The sequence below is a fragment of the Engraulis encrasicolus genome, chromosome 7 (genome assembly GCF_034702125.1).
Source record: "Engraulis encrasicolus isolate BLACKSEA-1 chromosome 7, IST_EnEncr_1.0, whole genome shotgun sequence".
NCBI lineage: Eukaryota > Metazoa > Chordata > Actinopteri > Clupeiformes > Engraulidae > Engraulis > Engraulis encrasicolus.
This window is the reverse complement of record NC_085863.1, coordinates 1459579-1484323: the sequence shown is the minus strand read 5'-3', so window position 1 is coordinate 1484323 and position 24745 is coordinate 1459579. Positions and strand designations below refer to the sequence as shown.

General features: G+C 45.4%; 1 protein-coding gene, 1 non-coding gene and 1 pseudogene across 2 annotated transcripts; all 3 read right to left on the bottom strand.

Moving 5' to 3' along the window:
• Positions 1 to 578: 578 nt before the first annotated feature.
• On the bottom strand, positions 579 to 7053 carry LOC134452326 (heat shock cognate 71 kDa protein-like; annotated as a pseudogene).
• On the bottom strand, positions 3673 to 3768 carry LOC134453369 (small nucleolar RNA SNORD14). Its single transcript, XR_010035570.1, has one exon. It is a non-coding gene; the product is annotated as a small nucleolar RNA SNORD14 (small nucleolar RNA).
• Positions 7054 to 16951: 9898 nt separating the features above from the next.
• LOC134452327 (cell adhesion molecule 3) lies at positions 16952 to 24367 on the bottom strand. The gene is made up of 6 exons (XM_063202675.1): positions 24293 to 24367; positions 20856 to 21002; positions 19754 to 19909; positions 18853 to 18972; positions 17778 to 17936; positions 16952 to 17089 (listed from the first exon to the last, which is right to left on the bottom strand). The coding sequence occupies exons 1-6, from the start codon at positions 24336 to 24338 to the stop codon at positions 16974 to 16976; spliced, it is 744 nt and encodes a 247-aa protein (XP_063058745.1). The 5' UTR covers positions 24339 to 24367; the 3' UTR covers positions 16952 to 16973.
• Positions 24368 to 24745: the final 378 nt, after the last annotated feature.

Here is a 24745-nt window from a genome sequence, read left to right as displayed (position 1 = left end):
TAACGCTGTTTGCTAGTCGTCTGCTGATGTATAACCTTTCGGAGGTTTTTGGAAATGTTTTTAAAATGTAAACAAAGCGCTGCCCCCATTATAATGGCTAGGATCTTGGAAAAGGCTGGAAAAAAGAAAGTACTGACAAGTCCAGGGTAGTGTGAGCATTACAACTGCATGTTGAAATTGACTGAACTGGTCCTTTAATTCTACTTTTAAGTGTCACTTTGTACACTGCCTGCAGCCCCCAAAAAGTTGTGGTTTGCATTAAGTTTCGTTTCAAAAAGGTGTAGCTTCCATTTTTGACTTATGCATGTCATTATTGGAAATGACAGCTCAAGTCCCGTCATCGATGTTTGCATTCCTATTCTAATATTGAGAACATACAAAAACTCATTTTGCAATGGAAATGGAATCGTTCAAAATGAATATACACCGGTATGCAATGAAACCTCATTTCCAAGTAAAAAGTTTATTTGTAGAACTCATGTTTCGTTACTGGAAACAGAAAGTTCCCAATGAGAGGTCTTTTACACACACACCTTTCATATAACGACCAATAAATAAAGTGGACAGACAAACAGGTGTAAGAGGCTGAAGGAGTGAAGACTTTTATTCCAAAATGGTTGAGGTATAGCAAAGCAGTATAACCATATAAAGCTTCTTGACATTTAACATCTCGGTGCAACAGCTACAAAACCAGTTGTGAAAATTTCAAGTGATCTGACCCCTTGCAGCCAGGTGGGGGAAGGGGGGGGGTTGGAATCGGCCTTCTAGCGCCAGACGGGCAGACGACGTGCGTAGTAGTGGTAGTAACATTTCAGTCGTAACGCAGGGTGGTGTTGAGCATCTGAAGGCACGGCCAGTTGGTGAGGGGGGCGGGGCGGTGGTTTAGTCGACCTCCTCGATGGTGGGTCCAGAGGATCCTCCGCCTCCGGGGGCGGCTCCAGCTCCAGGGAAGCCTCCTGGCATCCCCCCAGGCATGCCGCCGGGCATCCCCCCTGCACTCTGGTACAGCTTGGTGATGATGGGGTTGCAGACCTTCTCCAGCTCCTTCTGCTGGTGCTCATACTCGTCCTTCTCAGCAGTCTAGAGGGAGGAGAGAGAAATATTCACTTTAATTACAAGCTCAAGCCAGACAGGGTCGCGATCATATCATAGAAATTACTACAGTACACTCAGCTGACTTTGTCCAAAGAGAGTTTTTAACTACAGAGTATTAGTTACAGCCCCTAGAGCAGTGTGGGGTTAGGTGCCTTGCTCAAGGGCACCTCAGCCATGGGCAGTGGAAGGGTGGGACTCTAATCTGCAACCGCTGATCTAAAGCCCGTCTCCTTACCCATTAGGCCACAACTGCCCCAATTCTAAAGCATTGTGACCATTCTGAACAGTTTGGTTTATGGCCGGTCTCTTTACATGTACCAGAGTCTAGACCTCCAAAGGAACTAGGGGTGTAAATATTAAAATGTAGCGATATATCGTGATAGATTCTGATTGAGTCGAATCGCATCGTACCATGGGGCATTCATAAGCATTGAATCACTGGGCCCGGCCCAATAGTTTAATAGAAGTGGAAAAGTAATTGGGAAAATAGCATTGTGGGGCATTTTTAAGTATCGAAAATAACCGAATTGCATCAAATAAGATATCGATATTGAATCGTATCGTTATGTAGGCTGTGATTTACACCCCTAAAAGGAACCTAATGAGTCTTGCTCACCGCCCCATATGGGAAGACTTCATGTAAATCAGGATCCTTCTAATCTCAAGTGGGACATGTCCAAAATAAGACACGTTTCAGTTCTTTGTTTAAATTTTACGCTGACTAAATCCAGTTAGTCTGCTCAACAGTCACAGGCGTGTATTGGTGCGTAGCGTACCTGGTTCTTGTCGAGCCAGCTGATGACCTCGTTGCACTTGTCCAGGATCTTGGTTTTGTCCTCGTCGCTGATCTTGCCCTGCAGCTTCTCGTCCTCCACGGTGGACTTCATGTTGAAGGCGTACGACTCCAGCCCGTTCTTGGACGACACCTTGTCGCGCTGGACGTCGTCCTCAGCCTTGTACTTCTCGGCCTCCTGCACCATGCGCTCGATGTCCTCCTTGGACAGACGGCCTGCAAGCACACACAATCATTAGACTATTCATCACACGAGGACAACAAAATTACTATTGAGACTGCCTAGAAGACATTGACTAGGACCAACTAGATCTTTGATATTCAGTTCTTAAGTTGTGCTAGGCCACCGCTCATCTGTTTAGAAGGTGCAGGATTCAATAGATATTACTGTATAAAAAGACAATCAGCACACTTCAGGTCTAGACGTCTTTGCACAAAAAATCTGCACACTTAAGGGCCGTACACACACGTCGCTGCTAGTTACTCGCTCAGCGGATGAAGTCAATAGAATGTCTACGTGTTCCAGCGAGTCTCGCTGGCGAGTAGGCGAGGAGAGTACAAGCGATGCGATGTGGGCGGGTTCCGAGATAAACTTATTTTATCTTCGAGCGACGCGAGTTAAGCGAGTAACCAATTGGAATGCAGAATACAGATTATTGACAGGTGACGTTGCCCCTGTGGTGTTCTGACCACCCAACTTCTGCACGCCATCACACTTTGGTTAAAAGTGTTGAGGAAAATACATACAGTGTACACCATCAAAGGCTCATATGCATGGTTGTGCACAGCACACGATCAACGTTAAACAGCGTAGACCTACATTTTGTTTCGTACGGACGTTATTGGCGCGGACAGCGGGAACCATGACAACCAGTAAACAAAATCACCCAGAGCGAGTGGCAAGTAGGCGAGTGAGCAAGTAGCGAGTAAATAGCAGCGACGTGTGTGTACGGCCCTTTCAGGTCTATTTTAGTGCATATATTCAGTTCCTAGCGTTTTAATGAGTAGGGTTGTCTTTGAACCCATTTCAGCTGTAAAATGGACTGTCTGCCTCTCCATAGATGCGGTTTTGTTTGCACTTGTCAACCATGACCGCTTGATGGCCGAGGGCCTGAGTGCTCAGCTCACCCTTGTCGTTGGTGATGGTGATCTTGTTCTCCTTGCCGGTGCTCTTGTCCACGGCGGAGACGTTAAGGATGCCGTTGGCGTCGATGTCAAAGGTCACCTCAATCTGAGGAACGCCACGGGGAGCGGGGGGAATGCCGGTCAGCTCGAACTTGCCCAGCAGGTTGTTGTCCTTGGTCATGGCACGCTCACCCTCGAATACCTGCGGACACAACAAAACCATCATGAGAAAACGCCCAAGTATTTGCGGACTAGCCTCTGAATTCAGGAAAAAGGTAAAAATCTCACTGTACTAAGCTCATTTATTGAGACTGCATTTCTACACAGAAGAAAAAACTATCAAAAACCCAAGTGAACGGACCTGGATGAGCACTCCGGGCTGGTTGTCGGAGTAGGTGGTGAATGTCTGGGTCTGCTTGGTTGGAATGGTGGTGTTGCGCTTGATGAGAGCGGTCATGACGCCACCGGCGGTCTCGATACCCAGAGACAGCGGCGTGACATCAAGCAGCAGCAGGTCCTGCACATTCTCTGACTTGTCACCAGAGAGGATGGCGGCCTGCACAGCTGAAGACACAAGGGGACATACAGGGTTAATTACACATCAGCCACCTGCTCAACACCACGGCAAGCTACGCTAAGGGGGAGGGGAGTTTAGTTAGTCGCTCAGACATCCAAGGAAGGTGCTTGGGCCATCTTTGGTCTTTCGACCTCTGGTGGAAACTACGAATGGCAAGGAATACACTTCATCACAGCGACTGGGGGAAAACTCCATGTTATTGTCACGTAACTTAAAATAATCGCCCACGTCTTAGTCATGAAAAAAAAAGTGTTCTTACAAATATCAAGCATCATCTTTGATGCATTCTTCACTATTGATACCATTAAAATCATTTTATAGCATAATTTTAACTGCATTTCCTGGAAAAAAATAAAGACTTGGGGCAATTATTTTAGGAAGACGTCGTAATCATTGAACGCAACACCTACCGGCACCGTAAGCGACGGCCTCGTCGGGGTTGATGCTCTTGTTGAGCTCCTTGCCGTTGAAGAAGTCCTGCAGGAGCTTCTGGATCTTGGGGATACGGGTGGAACCGCCGACGAGGACGATGTCATGGATCGCGGACTTGTCCATCTTGGCGTCGCGGAGTGACTTCTCCACTGGGTCCAAAGTGCCACGGAAGAGGTCAGCGTTGAGCTCCTCGAAACGAGCCCTGGTGATGGAGGTGTAGAAGTCGACGCCCTCGTACAGGGAGTCGATTTCGATGCTGGCCTGAGTGCTTGATGACAGGGTGCGCTTGGCTCTCTCACAGGCGGTGCGGAGACGGCGGACGGCTCTCTTGTTGTCGGTGATGTCCTTCTTAAACTTGCGCTTGAATTCTGCGATGAAGTGGTTGACCATGCGGTTGTCAAAGTCTTCTCCGCCCAAATGGGTGTCTCCGGCGGTGGATTTCACTTCAAAGATTCCGTCCTCGATGGTCAGGATCGACACGTCGAACGTGCCACCACCAAGATCGAAGATGAGGACATTCCTTTCAGCGCCGACCTAGTAATAATAATAAAATGATTAAGATATGCAGGTAGCAGTTTCTCCTCCACAGTACTACATGCCATCCTGTATACCAGAAATGTTATTGGTAAAAGACAAGCCTGTTGTCTTATAAATGTGCCATCAGATGAACAAGTCACCAATGTACCTTCTTGTCAAGGCCGTAGGCACTATAAACTAGTAAATGGCCAGCCAGGGGACTGGGCAATGCATCTGCAGATTAACAGGTCAGCCTGTAATGCCATGTACCTTCTTGTCGAGTCCGTAGGCGATGGCGGCAGCTGTGGGCTCGTTGATGATACGCAGCACGTTGAGGCCGGAGATGGTGCCAGCATCCTTAGTGGCCTGGCGCTGGGAGTCGTTGAAGTAGGCGGGGACGGTGATGACAGCGTTGCTAACAGTCTGCAATCAACACAAATGCAAAGGTTACACATTTCACCCTGGACTGTAAGCAATTAAGACAATAACTTCTAGGAAAAAAGTTTGACTTGTTCTTTTGACTTAACTTTTTTGTTAAGTAAGCTTTTATAACTTTAAAGGCGTTGTGGGACAAAATGGAAAAGTCGAATTCTACAACCAGTGCTCATGTTACATTTAATAGACATTACAGCATCAATACACTACATTTCCAAGAGGGTGGGTGGGTGTCAATTAAGAGCCATGATTGTGTGGATGGGCGCCGGTGGTTAGTGGGGTCAGGGGCCTAATGGAAGGACACCAGTAGTGAAATTGAGAGGTTGCAGGCTCAAGGGACCTGAAAAGCTATTGGTCAATGAGTCAGGCCAGTCCAACGTAATAATATGTACTCACCTTTCCAAGATAGGCTTCGGCGATCTCCTTCATCTTGACAAGCACCATGGAGGAGATCTCTTCTGGGTAGAAGCTCTTGGTCTCACCCTTGTACTCCACCTGCACTTTGGGGCGCGTGGAATCATTGATGACCGTGAATGGCCAGTGCTTCATGTCGGACTGGACAACGCCATCGTCGAATTTGCGTCCAATCAGTCTCTTGGCATCTGGAAACAGAAAAGGATTATGAAAGTTAATTTAAACAATAAGAAATCATTCATATTGAAAGCTTAATAAAACACATTTTTAAAGCAACAATGCATGCCAAACACCCAGTTGTATACGTATTGTATAATGAGGTATGAGTCTGAACATTTAAAACTGAAAAGAATTAGTAATTTCAGAAGGCAATATGAGCAAGGTCTGAAGGCAAAAGTCCCTTACCGAAGACTGTGTTGGTGGGGTTCATGGCGACCTGGTTCTTGGCGGCATCTCCAATGAGACGCTCGGAGTCAGTGAAGGCAACATAGCTGGGGGTGGTCCTGTTACCCTGGTCGTTGGCAATGATTTCTACTTTGCCGTGTTGGAAGACTCCCACACAGGAGTATGTGGTCCCAAGATCAATGCCTACTGCTGGTCCTTTAGACATGGTTCCTGTAAAAAAAACAAATGGGCAAAAAAACAAAAACGATTAAAATGGATCTTTTGGGTAAATAACAAGTTGCCGTTACAATGGTTACTCAACACCGTTCTGCTGAGTATAAGTTGTCATGAGGCAACACCATGCACTGGGCTGGAGGCACATCCTGTGTACGTCAGGGTTCTAGAAGCTTCTTCGTCGACGTCAGGTCTCGAGAACATTCTATTCCTAAACCTCCACTTCCGTTTCAGTTCCCATGAGCCCGGCACGTGCCAATTATAACCCTCAACGAGGTTTCAACGCGTTTAAACGTTTGAAATGCTGAACTTAGAATACAACAAACATCTGAAATTAATGTCCCATCACGAACAAATATTTCGTAAGATTTCGTTAGCAGTTAGTCTTCGTCCATTGTTACAGTACAGCGTGTACTGGTTAGCATGTTAGCAAAATATTTTAACGGTGTTCCCCCATCACTTCATCGTGTTATATGAGCCATTTGACTCCGTACCAAATAAAACAGACACGGAGCCGAGGCGGTTATAAAACAGCATCATCAACTGCAAAGATGGCAGCAGTGGAAACCCGCCAAGCTAATTAGGCCAACACCGGCTTATTAACCCGGATTTTACATTTGACGGTTACGGACATTAAACGACCATTTAATCAGCTACAACGGATCACAAATGACCTACATGACTAAATATCACATATGGGGAATGTAAAAATCCCAAACAAGTTCAACACTTTTGAAGAATAACGTTCGTTCGTTTGTTGCAACTGACATACATGCTAACACAAGCTGGCTAGTATAGCTAACCATCAGTTAACAATGGGCAGCCATAGCACTTGTCAGTCCTCTCAGATACGTCCTTAGTCTCAATTTAACACTTAACGATGTACACAAAAATCGTAGAAACAGCTGAAGAGAAGTCATCATATGATGGCATCGTAAATCTTACCTTCTTAAGTTAGGGTTGGTCTGTGAAAAATGTATGTTCTGGAGCTTTGCCTGTGCCGAATTACACTGCTCCGCCGCGTGAGAGAGAGAGAATACACCAGAAGCTGACGGGAGTCTTTATAACAACCAGGCCAACCAATCAGAATAGACCTCCAGGCCAGCCCAACCAATCAGAATGGACCTTGACCGCGCCAGGCCAACCAACGCGATAGCTGGCATTCAAGTCTCTCTCATTCATGTCAATGGGCCTACGACTTGGTTATTTATTACACTTAAGCAAGAGATAAAGGATCACATGTTGAAGAAAGAGGTCAGCATGGAAGGAAACTCAAACATGTAAAGGATATATTTCTTGCCCGAAAACCTTTTGTTAAAATGTAAGAAGTTGGGAAGGCTTTTATGTTTACTTTTTAACACATTAGGCTAGCTCCTCTCCACCAATGACGTAGGCCTATAGAGGTCAGTGGTCTCCACAGATGTGTCTGTCAGTCCAACATAGCTTGCCTGTAGTGAAAAAAATCCCACTAGTTTCTCAGAAAAGGAAACTATACAAGCATATGGCTGCGTTCACCAGTAGAACTGAAATAGTACTTACGACTAAGTAGAACTGAGCCTAAAGTAGCTAAGTAGTATAAAAGGCACCCGGCCTAAAGACTTCAAACTTAGCTGTCAACTGAACTGATAGACTTGCTCACCCAAGCATCAAGTATCAAGTGCTGCAAATTCAGATGTCGATCATTAGACTTTAAACGTTTGCCTATAATCTACATATCAGCAACATAATGATATGGTCCTCCATTCTACAAACACTTCACTGGCTGTCATGGCTATTGCAGGATACGATAAACTGCAGCAGGCAGCCTGGCCTATATAGGCCTATTATATACCTGCCATGGCAGATTGGCACCAGCTATGAGGTCAGCTGTGTGTGTGTGCGTGTGTGTGTGTGTGTGTGTGTGTGTGTGTGTGTGTGTGTGTGTGTGTGTGTCTCACGTTGGCACCAGCCATGAGGTCAGGTGTGAGGGGAGCGGAGGACTCAGGTGTGAGGGGAGCGGAGGACTCAGGTGTGAGGGGAGCGGAGGACTCAGGCCTACTGAGTGCCAGGGGGACTTCCTGTCTGCACAGGAAGCTGGCAGGTGGCGGCGAGCTGACCAAGGGGTCAGATGTCCCGGGCCCAGGGAGAGGAGGTGTTGGGGCAAGATTGGGTCCTCATTATTTATTACATTGTACTGTATCTAAATCAGTGTCAAAATCTAAATCTAAGTCAGTCTTTCACAACCCCAATCACTGCATGGAGTGAAAGCCCTTCGGAAGCGGCCGTTGCAGGCAGTTTATCAGTAAGCCAATGAGTCTAAAAAATAGTTTGAGCCAACGTAATAAAATGGGCCCACTTGTGCGAGTAGACTATGTGTTTCAACCCTTTCGTAGGATCCAGTATCCGGTTCCGGATCCGGCAGGATCTTAAGCAGTGGATCCAGTATCCGGCAGGATCCTAAAAATCAGGATCCCGTGCATCTGTAAAATAAATGATGTAATATAATACGTATTTGTCTAAATTGATAAGGTAATGTTAGTCAGTGGAATTTTTCATCTGTCATTTACGCACAATTATAAAATAAAGTAAATATAGGTCGCCCCAGTCAGCTGCAACTTCCAACGTAGGTCGTGTGACGTCTCCAAATGTGTTACTTTTCTAAGCTTGTGTGGTATCGGATGCAATGCCATTTTACGGCTTGTTGGTTTGGGGTGCCTTGAAATTTTTCATGAATTGAAAGGGTGCCTCGCCTAAAAAAAGGTTGAGAAACACTGGCCTATAGTAGGCTAATCTCTTCCCTTTATCACCTCCTCCCTCCCACACACACACACACACACACACACACACACACACACACACACACACACACACACACACACCTGGCCGGCAGGCACCACAGAAACCTGCATACCAGCATGACTAGTCATGGCACGGCTTCTCCCACTTTCATTTCACTACTTTCAAAACCAACTGAGTCACGCAGGCCCGCCCACATTGTCATTTACTCATAATCAGGCCCGCCCACATTGTCATTTACTCATAATCAGCACACACAACACTTTATCATTTACTCATAATCAGGCCGTCCCACATTGTCATTTACACTCATAATCAGGCCCGCCCACATTGTCATTTACGCTCATAATCAGCACATGCAACACGTGCAGATACAAAGTGCACAGGAAATATTCAGAAGTCCACATATTTCCACATATTCCAAGTCCACATATTTCATGTGAAGCTGTATAACAGTAAAACTATATCGGGGGCCGGATAAAACGGCCCTCGAAAAACACAGGCTCCCCACCCCTGGCTTAGAGCGAGCAGGGGTCATGGGTTTATGTTGGTAGAGCGTAGCTCTCTGGCAGGAGCATACGGCCTCAGTATGTGCCTCAGATAAGCTGGAGGGACATAGAGCTGGACAATATGACGATATATTGTTATCGTGATATAATGTACTCCATATCGTGATATAATGTACTCCATATCGTGATATAATGTACTCCATATCGTGATTAAGGGTTTTTTCCATATCGTCCAGCCCTAGCGGGACATACCCATACACAGCCCTGAGGAGCTGCTGTTGGCCTTGTACTTACATACACAGCCCTGAGGAGCCTTGTACTTATACACAACCCTGAGGAGCTGCTGTAGACCTTATATACCCATACACAACCCTGAGGAGGTGCTGTAGGCCTTATATACACAACCCTGATGAGCTGTTAAAGGCCTTATATACCCATACACAACCCTGAGGAGCTGGTGTATTAATTATATACCCATACACAACCCTGAGGAGCTGGTGTATTAATTATATACCCATACACAACCCTGAGGAGGTACTGTAGGCCTTATATACCCATACACAACCCTGAGGAGCTGCTGTAGGCCTTATATACCCATACACAACCCTGAGGAGGTGCTGTAGGCCTTATATACACAACCCTGAGGAGGTGCTGTAGGCCTTATATACACAACCCTGAGGAGGTGCTGTAGGCCTTATATACACAACCCTGAGGAGGTGCTGTAGACCTTATATACCCATACACAGCCCTGAGGAGCTGCTGTACTGTAGGCCTTATATACCCATACCCAACCCTGAGGAGCTGCTGTACTGTAGACCTTATATACCCATACACAACCCTGAGGAGGTACTGTAGGCCTTATATACCCATACACAACCCTGAGGAGGTGCTGTAGGCCTTATATACACAACCCTGAGGAACTGGTGTATTAATTATATACCCATACACAACCCTGAGGAGGTGCTGTAGGCCTTATATACACAACCCTGAGGAGGTGCTGTAGGCCTTATATACACAACCCTGAGGAGGTGCTGTAGACCTTATATACCCATACACAGCCCTGAGGAGCTGCTGTTGGCCTTGTACTTATCTTGCTGACTGTTGACTGCAGGCAGCAGGTGTAAGCAGCACTGTAGCCCTCTGGCAGGAGCAGAAGGCCTCAGTATGTCCCTCAGGATACAGCAGAGCAGGGGTGTCAAACTCAAATGTACCGAGGGCCACAATCTAAATCTGGAGCGAAGTCACGGGCCAAACTCAATTTTTTTATTACAAAAATGGACTAAAGTTAAAACTTTTACATTTCTGTCTAAACAGATTCCCATCACAGTTCAAATGTGCATGCACATTCTGTTGAGTGTGAGTGTGCGGCCCACTCATATTCCTGTGATATACGAATTACATACAGTTATGGTGTATGTGGGCCAACTGTTATACACATTTGAAATGATCTCGCGGGCCAAATAAATTGGCTCCGCCGGCCAAATTTGGCCCCCGGGCCTGAGTTTGACATCCCTGCAGTAGAGCGTGAGCTGGAGCTCTACTGCGGTGGTGCTGTAGCCTTGTGCTGATCTTGCTGAATGTCTACTCTTCCCAGGCTTCCTCGGAGGCCCTAGCACAGTTCTCAACCCCTTGACCTCATCATAAGACTGCCAACACCCCCTTGACCTCATCATAAGACTGCCAACACCCCCTTGTCCTCATCATAAGACTGCCAACGCCCCCTGGACCTCATCTTAAGACTGCCAACGCCCCCTGGACCTCATCATAAGACTGCCAACGCCCCATGGACCTCATCATAAGACTGCCAACACCCCCTTGTCCTCATCATAAGACTGCCAACACCCCCTTGACCTCATCATAAGACTGCCAACACCCCCTTGACCTCATCATAAGACTGCCAACACCCCCTTGACCTCATCATAAGACTGCCAACACCCCCTTAGTATTGAAAAATAAAAATAGACTAATGCTCCCCAATGGCAACTAAGCCCCGCCCCTACTCCGCTGTATCCTTCTCAACACCCACCTAGGGCACCCCAACGCCCCCTGGGGGACTGTAGCGTCCCTGTTGAGAAACCCTGCCCTGCACTAGCAGCTGGTGGATTTAAACCTGTCACACCGCAGTAACAGATTTGTCACCTCACTCAACAGGCATAGCCTCGCGCACCATCCTACGTACTTCCACCAAGAGACTTGGCTCAAATGAAATGGTAGTATTATGGGATGGTCAGGACCAGGCTACGACAGGCAGCAGGTGGATTTCAACTGGCCATACTGCACAGTGAGAGTACTGTATATACAATACCACAGTAAAAGATGTGTAAGCAGCAAGCCATGCAGGTAAAACCATGCCATTTGGAATACATAGAGCTGGACTACTGAATCCAGATTGCCCATCACTGTTATTCAGTATGTTTATAATGTGCTGTATGTGTGTAGGCCAGGGATGTCAAACTCAGGCCAGGGGGCCAGATCTGGGGTCCGTTTCTCGATTCTTGTCGTTGCTAACCGTCTTAAGACCGTCTTACCATTCCCTTGGATTTAGTGGTGAGCGTCGCTGTCGAGAGAGAGTTGAGTCGCTCTTACGAAGGACGTTGCTACCGTCGTTAGCAAAGACGCTTTCTAGATACGGACTCCTGGCCCGCTGGGTCATTTTATTTGGCCCGCAAGATCATTTTTCAAACGTGTTTTACAGATGGCCCACATACACCATTAATAGTCTATATAATATGACTTGAACATGAAATGCGGTGTGTCAGGAGTGGCCTATGCTTGGGCCTCTGTAACATCTCCCAGCATGCAACAGACAGGCACATTTGAGTTGCCATGTGCTGTATGATGGGAAGGAGTGTTTGTGAAATTTAATTTGAGTATTAAGTGAGTGCACAAACAATTTTAGTTTGGCCCACGACGTCATTCCAGATCTTAATTTTGGCCCTCAAAGAATTTGAGTTTGACACTGGTTTAGGCTATTATATGCAGTCTGGAAATATATACATGAGGTTTACTTATTATGTGATATGGCCATCATTTCACACTGACTTGTCAGATAAAAGCAAATTCACTGACTCTGAATCTGAATAAAGTAAGTCACAGTGACTTTATTTCTCTTACATTGTCCACAACGGTAAGAATGGCATTACACAATATAAAAAATATGATAAAAATATAAAATAATACAAAAATATATTTTCTGTGGATAAAGCTAACAAGCCACATACATGTGCACACACAGCATATCTTTAGGATGTTGGCCTGAAGCCTGATGCACATTTCTGCTATTTACAGCCACATATTTTCCTTTAAAAAACAAACAAACAAACAATTTATTTCCATACAGTATGTATTACAACACCTGGTCCAATGGCACTGCTGATATAACCAGTATTAATAGTCCAATGTATATCGACACATGTGGTTCAACCACAATATAACCAGTATTAATAGTCCAATGTATATCGACACATGTGGTTCAACCTCAAATTCAAAGTCATTTAAAGCTTATGTCACATAAACTAAAGCATTACCAGGGGTTACGTTGGGGTGAGGAAGACAAACCCCTCTTTACTCTTTACTCACAGGGCAACATGTCACCGTGTTCCACCATAATAAATACCGTACCAGAGCACCACATACTACAATTACCCCCAGGGGTGTATATCAAGCTCACATCCCCATATAGTGGATCCAGCACCACCGTGGTCATATCAAGCTTACATCCCCATATATATTTAGTAGATACAGCACCAAAAGCAACTCAGCACTGGATTGGATGTTCCTTTCCCAGTTTCGACCCAGAGTAGAACTTCACAGTAGAACTCCAGAGTTCCGTCTCTTTAAACCCAGAATAAAACTTCACAGTAGAACTCCAGAGTTCCGTCTCTTTAAACCCAGAATAAAACTTCAAAGTTCCCTCTCTTTAGACCCAGAGTAGGCCCTCACAGTAGAACGTCAGAGTTCCGTCTCTTTAGTCCCTCACAGTAAAACGTCAGAGTTCCGTCTCTTTAGACCCTCACAGTAGAACCTCAGAGTTCCGTCTCTTTAGTCCCTCACAGTAGAACATCAGAGTTCCGTCTCTTTAACGGGTGCCGCTGGTGCTTCTGTGTGCTGGTGGGCGTTGCTGTTGCTGTTGCTGGAGTGGTTTTCAACTGTCACCTCCACAGTGTGCGATGCTGAGTGCCGTGCTGATGTTGAATGCGATGCTGAGTGTGCTGCTGATGCTGAGTGAGCCTCCAGGTCGGATGCGGATGTGGACGCTGAGGCCTGCGGTGTGCCCAGGCCGCTGTCCTTATCTGCCCTGTATTTCCTGAAGTTGCTCTTCAAGAAGCCTAAAATGCAAAGCAATATACAGCACGTCAAGACAAGGACCCAGTTATACATGTAATTTGTCTTCAATAGCTATTGCAGAGTTCCACTGGCTCATGGGTAGGGAACCTGTGGCCCATGAGCCTGTCTTATCCGGAGTCGGACTCCGTTATCATTTCAATGTTATGCAGTTTCACATGAAATATGACATGTTTTGTAAAGCAATCTTAGAAATTACATTTGTAATACGATTAAGAAATATATTTTCAGGGGACCCAGTGAGGTGGCTGCCTTCAATATACCGTAGGCGTACAGTAGGTCTTAAGTGCAGGGCAAATGAGTACGGGGAGAGTGCATTATTGATGAACTAAAAAGGTAAATCTTTGTGTTCGATATTTTGCTGTCCACTCACCAAGGGAGATTTTAGGCTTGTTGTCCTCCCCGCTTGTCTTGGATTTGCCGCTTTCCACAGACTGATTTGAGTCCTCTTTTTCTACACGGGAAATAAAAAAGACAATTAGTTTGAATACAATGTTATTATCACGGTGTTGTCAAATGTGTTTGGTCTGACTCGCTCTGTACTTTGTACTGTATTGCTGCCTAGTGTTGTCGGTGTATTCTATATAGGGTGCTGCCTAGCTAGTGTACTCAGTGAATGTAGTGTGGCCTACTGGTCTAGTGATGATTTTGACCAAAATAATCGTGATTATGATTTTTTCCATAATCGTGCAGCCCTACCTACTAGTCTAGTGTTGTCAGTGTACGTATATAGTCAACGCTACTAGTGATGTCAGTGAAGTGTGATGCCTTCTCATGTTGTCAGTGTATAAGGTCAACGCTACTAGTGATGTCAGTGAAGTGTGATGCCTTCTCATGTTGTCAGTGAAGTGTGATGCCTTCTCATGTTGTCAGTGTATAAGGTCGATGCTACTGTATGTGATGTGTAGTGTGATGGAGATGTAGTGTGATGTAGTCAGTATAGCTGTTGCCAACCTAGTCTCCACTCGGTGTTGTGTGACGCCTACTTGTGTGATGTCTCCACTCGGTGTTGTGTGATGCCTACTTGTGTGATGTCTCCACTTGATGTGTACTATGTCAGTGTAGTGCGATGGTGTGTACTCGCTGCCTACCTATTCTCCACTTGTATGTAATGTGATGGTGTGTAGTGTGTGTAGTGTGTGTGTGTGTGTGTGTGTAGTGTGTGTAGTGTGTGTAGTGTGTGTGTAGAGTGTGTAGTGTGTGTAGTGTGTGTAGTGTGTAGTGTTTGTGTAGTAGTGTACACTAGGTATGGTGTGTGTTGTGTGTGTGTAGAGTAGACAATGTGTAGTGTGTGTAGTGTGTGTAGTGTGTAGTGTTTGTGTAGTAGTGTACACTAGGTGTAGTGTGTGTAGTGTGTAGTGTGTGTAGTGTGTGTAGTGTGTGTAGTGTGTGTAGTGTGTGTAGTGTGTGTGTGTGTGTGTAGTGTAGTGTGTGTAGTGTGTGTAGTGTGTGTAGTGTGTGTAGTGTGTGTAGTGTGTAGTGTGGTGCCTACCTATTCTCCACTTGATATAATGTGATGGTGTGTAGTGTGTGTAGTGTGTGTGTGTAGTGTGTGTAGTGTGTGTGTAGTGTGTGTAGTGTGTGTAGTGTGTGTAGTGTGTGTGTGTGTGTAGTGTGTGTAGTGTGTGTGTGTGTGTGTGTGTGTGTGTGTGTGTGTAGTGTGTGTGTGTGTGTGTGTGTGTGTGTGTGTGTGTAGTGTGTGTAGTGTGTAGTGTGTATAGTGTGTGTAGTGTGTGTAGTGTGTGTAGTGTGTGTAGTGTGTGTAGTGTGTGTGTGTGTGTGTGTAGTGTGTGTAGTGTGTGTAGTGTGTTGCCGACCTAATTTCCACTTGACCTGCTCCCTCCGCAGCTTGACGACTAGGAAGGTGACGACGATGAGGAGGCAGAGGATGAGGAAGGTGACGGAGGTGATGAAGAGCGAGGCGCTGCCCTGCTGGGCTGATGAGGCCCCCTCGCGAGAACCCTCAGGAACAGCTGATGGACCACAACAGCAGGAAACCATGTCAGTACAGGTCAGCTTATTTAGGACATTTAGTTTGCAATGATTCTGTTCCACAAGATTTTACTGTTCTATTAAATGAGTTTGAACATTTACACAATAGTTTACAAATCTGTGTGTGTGTGTGTGTGTGTGTGTGTGTGTGTGTGTGTGTGTGTGTGTGTGTGTGTGTGTGTGTGTGTGTGTGTGTGTGTGTGCGTGCGTGCGCTCACACATGCATGAGAGAGAGAGAGAGAGAGAGAGAGAGAGAGAGAGAGAGAGAGAGAGAGAGAGAGAGAGAGAGAGAGAGAGAGAGAGAGAGAGTGAGTGAGTGAGTGAGTGAGTGAGTGAGTGAGTGAGTGAGTGAGTGAGTGAGTGAGTGAGTGAGTGAGTGAGTGAGTGAGTGTGTGTGTGTGTGTGTGTGTGTGTGTGTGTGTGTGTGTGTGTGAATATTACCTGTAGTGTCATTCCTAGTGCTGTTGTCTGTTGTGAGGCTGGTATTGGTCAGCGTGGTGTTAGTGTTGTCCAGGGGGGATGTGTTATTGGCTGGCTCTGCTGTTTCAGGATGTGGACTTGTTTCTAGGCCAACTGTTTGTGTGTGGTCTTTTTTGCCTGTTCAAAAAAAAAAAAATCAATTCATGTAGTCAATCAATTAAAAAATCAATTCATCAATGCCATGTAGCCAGTGTTCAATAAAGGCTTTTTAACTTTAGTAGGGAGTGGCTCAAATAGTGTTTTTTTATCTTAAAAAAAAAAATCAATTCATTTCAAACTCCTAAATACGACTCGCATTCAAATAGACAAATTCAACCTAACCAAAATAAATCACTAACTGAAATCTTGTCTAAACTATCTTCGGTTATCTAACTAACTAACAAAGTCTCAAACGTGTATGGTTGTTTCCTTTGCAGTACATCATGAGGGCCACTGGAGGGGGCTCTAACAGATGTAATATGGCCTGCCTCCTAATAACGGCAGTTGAGAGCAGTAGACCATGTGACTTCCAGTAAATGCCCTGGTTTGGTTGTGGCCACCACTACTGAAGCTCTGTGGGCAGACAGATCATACGCCACACCAACTCTCTCTTAACTTTAAATGCCATATTCCCACACGCCCACTCTCACATAACTATTTCAATGCCATATCGGCCAGAATTTCCCACAGAGTCTACATACTTCTCTCTAATGTTGGCGGTAATACTTAACTGAGGTAAATGTGGTTAATAAGGTAGTTTACAGCTTTATAGGCCTACTGTTTATACTTGCAGTCTGAAAGCCTCATTATGGGGAAGTCATGTTGGACGTTGCAGAGTAAGTTAAACGTTGATTGTAAACAGTCGCTCATCAATATTAGCCACTGATAATCAGTGTTGTAGGCTACCTGTCGAAGCTGTAGTCTTGGATACGCTTGGGATGTCAGTTGGGGTCTGCCATGTTGTGGCCTCTGTTTTGCTCGCTTGTGTGGAGAGCGGCCGAGTTTCTGTGAAATAACAAAATGATAGAGATTGTTAAATCATTTCAGTGAAAAAAAAATTAAACAGTATTTTCAAGACTTCCATAGAATATCTGTGCTGGTGGGGTTTGGTGATTTCTGGGAAATGGAGAGCTGTTTTCTCCTTCCCTCCCCCATACTACGTGCTGACCACTTGATTCTCATGCAGCGTGCTGAAAAAGCACCTAACTCTCCACATTCACCATCATCACAACAACATTTTATTTCCTGTTTTTTTGGAGTATCAGTAGGTCAGACTGGTGTGGAATAGAGAAGCGTGGTCACGCGTCTCTAGCGGCGTCACAAAGGAGAGGGCAGGGCAGGGCTGGCTACAGTTTCCACTTTCATCACTACGTGACGTGTCATCATTACAATAGGAGAATGATCCACCTCCTCTCTATTCCTCAATATCAGAATGATCCACCTCCTCTCTATTCCTCATACGTTTGGGTTTTACATGAAAGACCTTTTTTTTTTTTGGCTCAAACGTCAGGTGGAGTAACGGCATTCAATGCCCATAAATGAATTAGTATTTGGTGGTTGATGTGCTGCAATGAATATGCTTCTGGGATAGTCAACTAAAAACAAACAAACAACAAAAAATCCATACCATAGTGGCACATTAGCTAAATGTGCCATACTGGTGGGTGCGTGTTCAACATGACATGATACTCACTTGTGTTCTCTAAGGTGATGAATCTGACCTCGGCGTGGGGTAGAGTCGGGTTGCGTAGTATGCACTTGACCACCAGTCTCTTCCTGAGGACCTGGATGCTGTGGGATATCTCCGACGTCCATCTGCCGTTACTCTCCTGCCTCGAGTGCTGCGGCTGAGCTGCTGGCGAATACCAAGAGAAAGTTATTTATATATTTATTTATTTTTTATATATATATTTACAGTATATTTATATTTTTCGCCTTTTTTAGGAGTCCTGGGCAGGAATTTCGCAAGGGCCATGAGGACCATGTGACATAAGGCCACAGTGGCCTTGATGCCCTCTCTAATGCCCTCTGAAATGGCCTTGCCCCTAAAATGACAAAAATCCTAATTTAGGACCCATGAGTGAAGAGTGGGACAGGACATGAGTGGGAGAGAGACGGGGGACGTGTAGGAAGTGACCTCAGATGACCTTTGTCTCAGGCCCAGCCAAAGCTGCCAGTGGCCCTGCTAATGTGTGTTTGTGTGTGTGTGTGTGTGTGTGTGTGTGTGTGTGTGTGTGTGTGTGTGTGTGTGTGTTGTGTGTGTGTGTGTGTGTGTTTGTGTGTGTGTGTGTGTGTGTGTGTGTGTGTGTGTGTGTGTGTGTGTGTGTGTGTGTGTGTGTGTGTGTGTGTGTGTGTGTGTGTGTGTGTGTGTGTGTGTGTGTGTGTGTGGGTGGGTGTGTGTGTGTGTGTGTGTGTGTGTTTGTGTGTGTGTGTGTGTGTGTGTGTGTGTGTGTGTGTGTGTGTGTGTGTGTGTGTGTGTGTGTGTGTGTGTGTGTGTGTTTGTGTGTGTGTGTGTGTGTGTGTGTGTGTTGGGTGCGGGTGGGGGGGGGTGGGGGAAATTGTCCCAGGCCCAGGGAGAGAGAGGGCCCAGAATTGTGTCTGCCAAATCTGTTAGCGGCCCTGCTCATGTTTGTAATGTGTTAGCTGTTAGCGGCCCTGCTCATGTCTGTAATGTGTTAGCTGTTAGCGGCCCTGCTCATGTTTGTAATGTGTTAGCTGTTAGCGGTAACGTAACGTGTCTGCTAGTAACGTACAAGGGTGGCACTGACCTTCAAGATGGATGGCGTTGCCAAACTGCCATGAGAGGTCGAGGGCCGGAGTGTTTCCTCTGACGGAGCACTTGACCAGTGTCCTGTCCTGGTGCTTAGTGGAGGAGATCTGGGGCTCTCCTGTAGGGGGCGACATAACACTCCACTTAAAACACTTAAAAATAGTGGCATACCCCTTTAAAACACTCACGAGCAGAGGATGGGGTGCAATGGTTGCCACAGGATTATGTTGATGTTTAGTTGACCCAGAAGTCAGGTGGTGCAACAGCAGCTGATGCCCATAAATTAATTAGCAAATAATTAATGTACTGCAATGAACATGCTTCTTATACACTCTACTAAAAACAAACAAACAAACAAACAAATGTAGTCCATACAATAGTGGCATTAGCTGTGGTTGCACCACCCTGATGTGTGCTAGGCCTACTCAGAGCCGTCTAATAAGAGTTGCGCAAACTGGGGACCAGGAAGTCGGTTGGTGATGTGATTCGCGTAGATTAAAATGTTTCTTAACTGTAAACTTCTGTTCGTTGGAAACTAACACGGAACCATCACATACCAAACAAAGATTAAGTACAAACAAATTACATTACCTTTACCACATTTTCTGTGTTCTACGGCCACCTCCTAGAACTAAGTAACTACTTCTAATAGAACTAAAGTCAATGGGGATTTCCATGTTAACGCTCTGTGAGGCTCCATGAGAGCCGCCATTGCTGTGGAAAGATTGGTCCATAGAGGTCTATGGGAGTGACGTAACTCTGTTATTAGACGGCTCTGGGCCTACTGCTAAAACGTCACTGACCCTTAGCTATACAATATGCACCGAACATGAAAATACTAAAAGGATGACGAGTATCTCAATCTTATATGCTTGTGATTGACAGAGCAACTCACTCACCCAAGACGGTCACATTGTATCTGCGTGTGGTAGTTTTGTCTCCGTAGGTGTGGCATATGTAAATGCCCTCGTCTTTGAACGTGACGGGATACACTGATAGCGTGTACTCTGAACTGGAGAAGTTGTGGAGGTTGTATTTGTTTTCCTTGTCGTAGCCTGCGAAGCGACATAGGAGACAATGTTAAAGAGTTAGGCTTGTTACACACAAGAGCATGACATGGTGGCAGCGAGAAGATGGTGGTCTTTCTGCCGATTATTGGGCGGTGTGTTCTACTCGGCCTCTCACACCAACAACGTCGGCATGCATGGCCAGTCCTGTTCAAAATCCCCCCCACCCGCACAGCCAACCGAGTTTGCTACTTTGCCATTCATTTCAACCGGACACTGCCGACTGCCGCTGTCAAAAATCCACTCAAGTTCTATTTTGCAATAGAAATGGAAAGTAGAACTTGAGTAGAATAAGCAGTGCTATTTGGGACTTCACCGTAGAATCTAAGCAGTATTTGGGACTTCCCAGTAGAATCTAAGCAGTACTATTTGGGACTTCACAGTTGAATGCATTCCAAGCCCTTACTGATGGGCGAGTTAGGCCTACTGTAGGCCTATATATTGGATCATATTGTGTCCAAGTACGTAGACGTCACCTTTTACATTGTGTCCAAGTAGACTCTGAGCTTTGACATTCTATTTAAGTCTATTGTGTCTAAGTAGACGTCACCTTTTACATTGTGTCCAAGTAGACTCTGAGCTTTGACATTCTATTTAAGTCTATTGTGTCTAAGTAGACGTCACCTTTTACATTGTGTCCAAGTAGACTCTGAGCTTTGACATTCTATTTAAGTCTATTGTGTCTAAGTAGACGTCACCTTTTACATTGTGTCCAAGTAGACGTCACCTTTTACATTGTGTCCAAGTCTAATGTGTCCAAGTAGACTCTCACCTTTGACATTGTGTCCAAGTAGACGTCACCTTTTACATTGTGTCCAAGTCTAATGTGTCCAAGTAGACTCTCACCTTTGACATTGTGTCCAAGTCTAATGTGTCCAAGTAGACTCTCACCTTTTACATTGTGTCCAAGTCTAATGTGTCCAAGTACTCTCACCTTTTACGTCGTTAAGGAACAGCACCACGTCGTTGTTGTTTCTCCGCCGCGTCCAGTCCATGGAGCCGGGAGCCTTCAGGCAGGAGAGCAGCAGCCTCTGACCCTCCACCACCGCCACCTGCCGCATGGCTGAACACACGCCCAGACCTACAGGACACAGAGGAGAATAGATTACATTACATTACATCACATCACATTACATTACATTACATTACACTACACTACATTACATTACTTTACATTACACTACATTATATTACGTTACACTACATTACACTACATTACACTACATTACATTACACTTAGATGAGGGTTTCCTACAGTAGGCCTACAACATAGAGAAGAATACATCAACAAATAGGTTACAATTGCCAAAGAACTAGGATACAAATATGAATATTATCAGTGATGGGCAAAATTAATTCATTAGTTACAATCTAGTGCCACATATTCCAAATGATCTTGTTTTACCTGCTCAAATTCAACCAGGTGATCATTAAACCAGCCAATCACATGGCTGACTGGGCAGGTACAACCAAGTCATTTGGAATATGTGGCACTGGACTGTAACTAATGACTCCATTTTCCCATCACTCAATAATATGATCATGCAAAAACTATACAAAACCAAAACTACCAATACTAATATATAACCTTAGAGTTTGTAACATACGCGGGAAACGCACACAGCGCGTCGTAATGATATTAGTTTGAGTATAGTTCAACACAGCGTGTTCGTAACAATATTAGTTTGAGTATAGTTCAACACAGCGTGTGTGTGTGTGTGTGTGTGTGTGTGTGTGTGTGTGTGTGTGTGTGTGTGTGTGTGTGTGTGTGTGTGTGTGTGTGTGTGTGTGTGTGTGTGTGTGTGTTGAGTATAGGTCAGCTGAGGGGAGGGAAGGTGACAGAGGGGGCACTGGAAAGGAGCAATGGTGAAAAAACGACCACTCATTACACACACACACACACACACACACACACACACACACACACACACACACACACACACACACACACACACACACACACACACACACACACACACACACACACACACACACACACACACACACACACACACACACACCCCCTGTGACTCAACTATAGCTGTAGTTTCCGCTACGGGAGGTGGGAGAGGAAAGTGATGGTGGGCAGGTGAGAAAGCAAGTCCTCTCCTCTCAGTGGTGACAACACACACACACACACACGCACGCACACATGCATGCACGCACGCACACTTCAGAAAGCAAGTCTTCTTCTCTCAGTGGTAGTAGCATCCTCCTCACCCCATCCCCCCAAACGGAAACACAAATAAACATACCGGTACACACACACATTCACACACACACACACACACACACACACACACACACACACACACACACACACACACACACACACACACACACACACACACACACACACACACACACACACTCGTCACCCCGACCCCCCCCCCCTCTTCATGCGCCCCCTCATCACCACTTCCTGTCCCATGTGACCTCAGCAGCTCGTCGCGCTGCACTGGCGGACCTTTTTTGGTGTGTGTGTGTCAGGGGGAAGTGTGTGTGTATGTGTGTGTGTGTCGGGGAGAAAGTGTGTGTGTGTGTGTGTGTGTGTGTGTGTGTGTGTGTGTCGGGGGGAAAGTGTGTGCGTGTGTGTGTGTGTGTGTGTGTGTGTGTGTATGTATGTGTGTGTGTGTCTGTGTGTCTGTGTGTGTTGTGTGTGTGTGTGTGTGTGTATGTGTGTGTGTGTGGTAATGCAGTAGAGTGAAAGGCAGACCAGTTGACATCCTCTGCTTTCACACACTCCTCCATGTTGACATCCTCTGCTCTGCTTTCACACACTCCTCCATGATGTATGTATAGGCCTCTAGCCAAGCGCTCGACCACCACTATGATGTAGAGTCTGGTGCGGCCCACCAGCTACATATGAGACACTTACAGTATAGTGCTCCAGAACACCCCCAGGGGAGTCATGGTTAAAGGGGTATGCCACTATTTTGGGGCTTAATACAGTTACAATCGTTGGCCAGGGTTTATAAAGGTGGTAAAGTGTCTTATTTTTCATGTTAAGCCGTTGTCTTGCTTTAAGACAAGTTAAAAGAGGGAGTATGTAGCTAAGCTAGTGAAAGTCAATGGATCACTGTAGCATGTAGCATGCTACACGGATAGCCAATACTGTTGAACTGTAACAGGTTAGACGACAATTATTCAACAATAGAGTTGAAATACAACGAGCTAGATGGCAATACAATACAATATACAACACGTAGGCCTATTTATATAGCACATTATCACAACTATGAAGTTAAATTCACAAATTCAAAGCGCTTTCAAAATACACGTACACACACATACACATATATACACATTCCCAATTTCACACACACGAAACCAATAATGGGTCAACAGTGTAACCAGCTATATGGTCTCCATAATCAGATGATTATATAGCATGAAGCCATACACACAGCAGTATGTATATGGTCTCCATAATCAGATGATTATATAGCATGAAGCCATACACACAGCAGTGGCTGGCATGACTACACACACAAACACACAAGCGTGCGCCACACTAACTCATGCAGCTGTCTCCTGATAGACTACATGCCATGATTTTGTTCTGTTTAATCACATACTGTAGCCTGGCAATTCTCTAACACATACTGTAGCCTCTAAATACCATATCTGGCAATTCTCTAACACAGTAAGTGCCATATGTAGCAATTCTCTAACACAGTAAGTGCCATATGTAGCAGCTCTAAGCTCTAAAGTCTGTCTGCTGTCGTACCACTGGCCTGGAGAGGAGAACATGCAGGGGGTGTGGATGAGAGCTGAGGAGAGAGCAGAGGTGTGTGTGTGTGTGTGTGTGTGTGTGTGTGTGTGTGTGTGTGTGTGTGTGTGTGTGTGTGTGTGTGTGTGTGTGTGTGTGTGTGTGTGTGTGTGTGTGTGTGTGCGTGTGCGTGCGTGCATGAGAGCAGAGGGCTACTGAGAGCATTGAGCATCTCATCCATAACACCTGACCTGCTAAATGCCTATAAGCGATTCCAACAATCTTATTGATTAACTTCAGACTACAAAATCATTGTTTAATTTTTCAAAATTAAATAAAACACCTCCACATCAGTATATTTTAGAAACATTGTCTTACTACAAACACCTGAATGTTTTCTTTTTGAAAAATAAATGTGATGCACTAACATTATAGACCCTCACAAAACATTGAAGGCACAACAAATTTAAAATAAACATCTTGACTTGAAACTCGGAATACTCTTTTTGAGGTATGATCATAACATTCTTGTTTGTCGTCATATTTAGGTTACTGTGAACATGCTGTACACTGTATGCAGAGATTGCCACTTGAACTGAACACACGTTTAGATGGAAATCAAAGTATTAAATGTTGAAAGGAGATGTACGTTAACTCACCACAGAGCATCAAAACAAGGAAGTGTAAGTGAGTGGCGCCTGTCATCTTGATACGTCTCTTGATCTCTCTCTTGATGTCTGATGACTTCCTCTCTCGTCTCTTCAGTATTATAGCAGTCTAACGCTTCACACCTCCCGCCCACCCCTGACCTCATCATCACCAAGCCCGTGGGTCCCGCCCACCCCTGACCTCAGCATCACCAAGCCCGTGGGTTTAGGGCTGTGGGATTTCCACTCGCCGCTCTACTACTTAAATATAAAACTTCTCACAGGGGAATCCTGCTGCTGCCGCTGCCCCATGCCACTTCTGCTTTTATATTTTTAGGTGACGGCCACTGTTGACCAGCCCACTGGCAGCACACATGCTTACTAATTATTGTGAAATCAAAATAAAGATAAATGTGTTTGCTACTGGCCTATAGTGTACTTTGAGGGTCCTCCGTCACATGTACA

Coding starts and splice junctions, on each gene's coding strand:
- LOC134452327 (XM_063202675.1), bottom strand. CDS start 24,338: ATGACAGGCGCCACTCACTTACACTTCCTTGTTTTGATGCTCTGTG. Junction 19,910..20,855: donor GTTCCTTAACGACGTAAAAG/GTGAGAGTACTT, acceptor GTCGCTTCGCAG/GCTACGACAAGGAAAACAAA. Junction 17,090..17,777: donor CATCACCTTAGAGAACACAA/GTGAGTATCATG, acceptor GTTATTTCACAG/AAACTCGGCCGCTCTCCACA.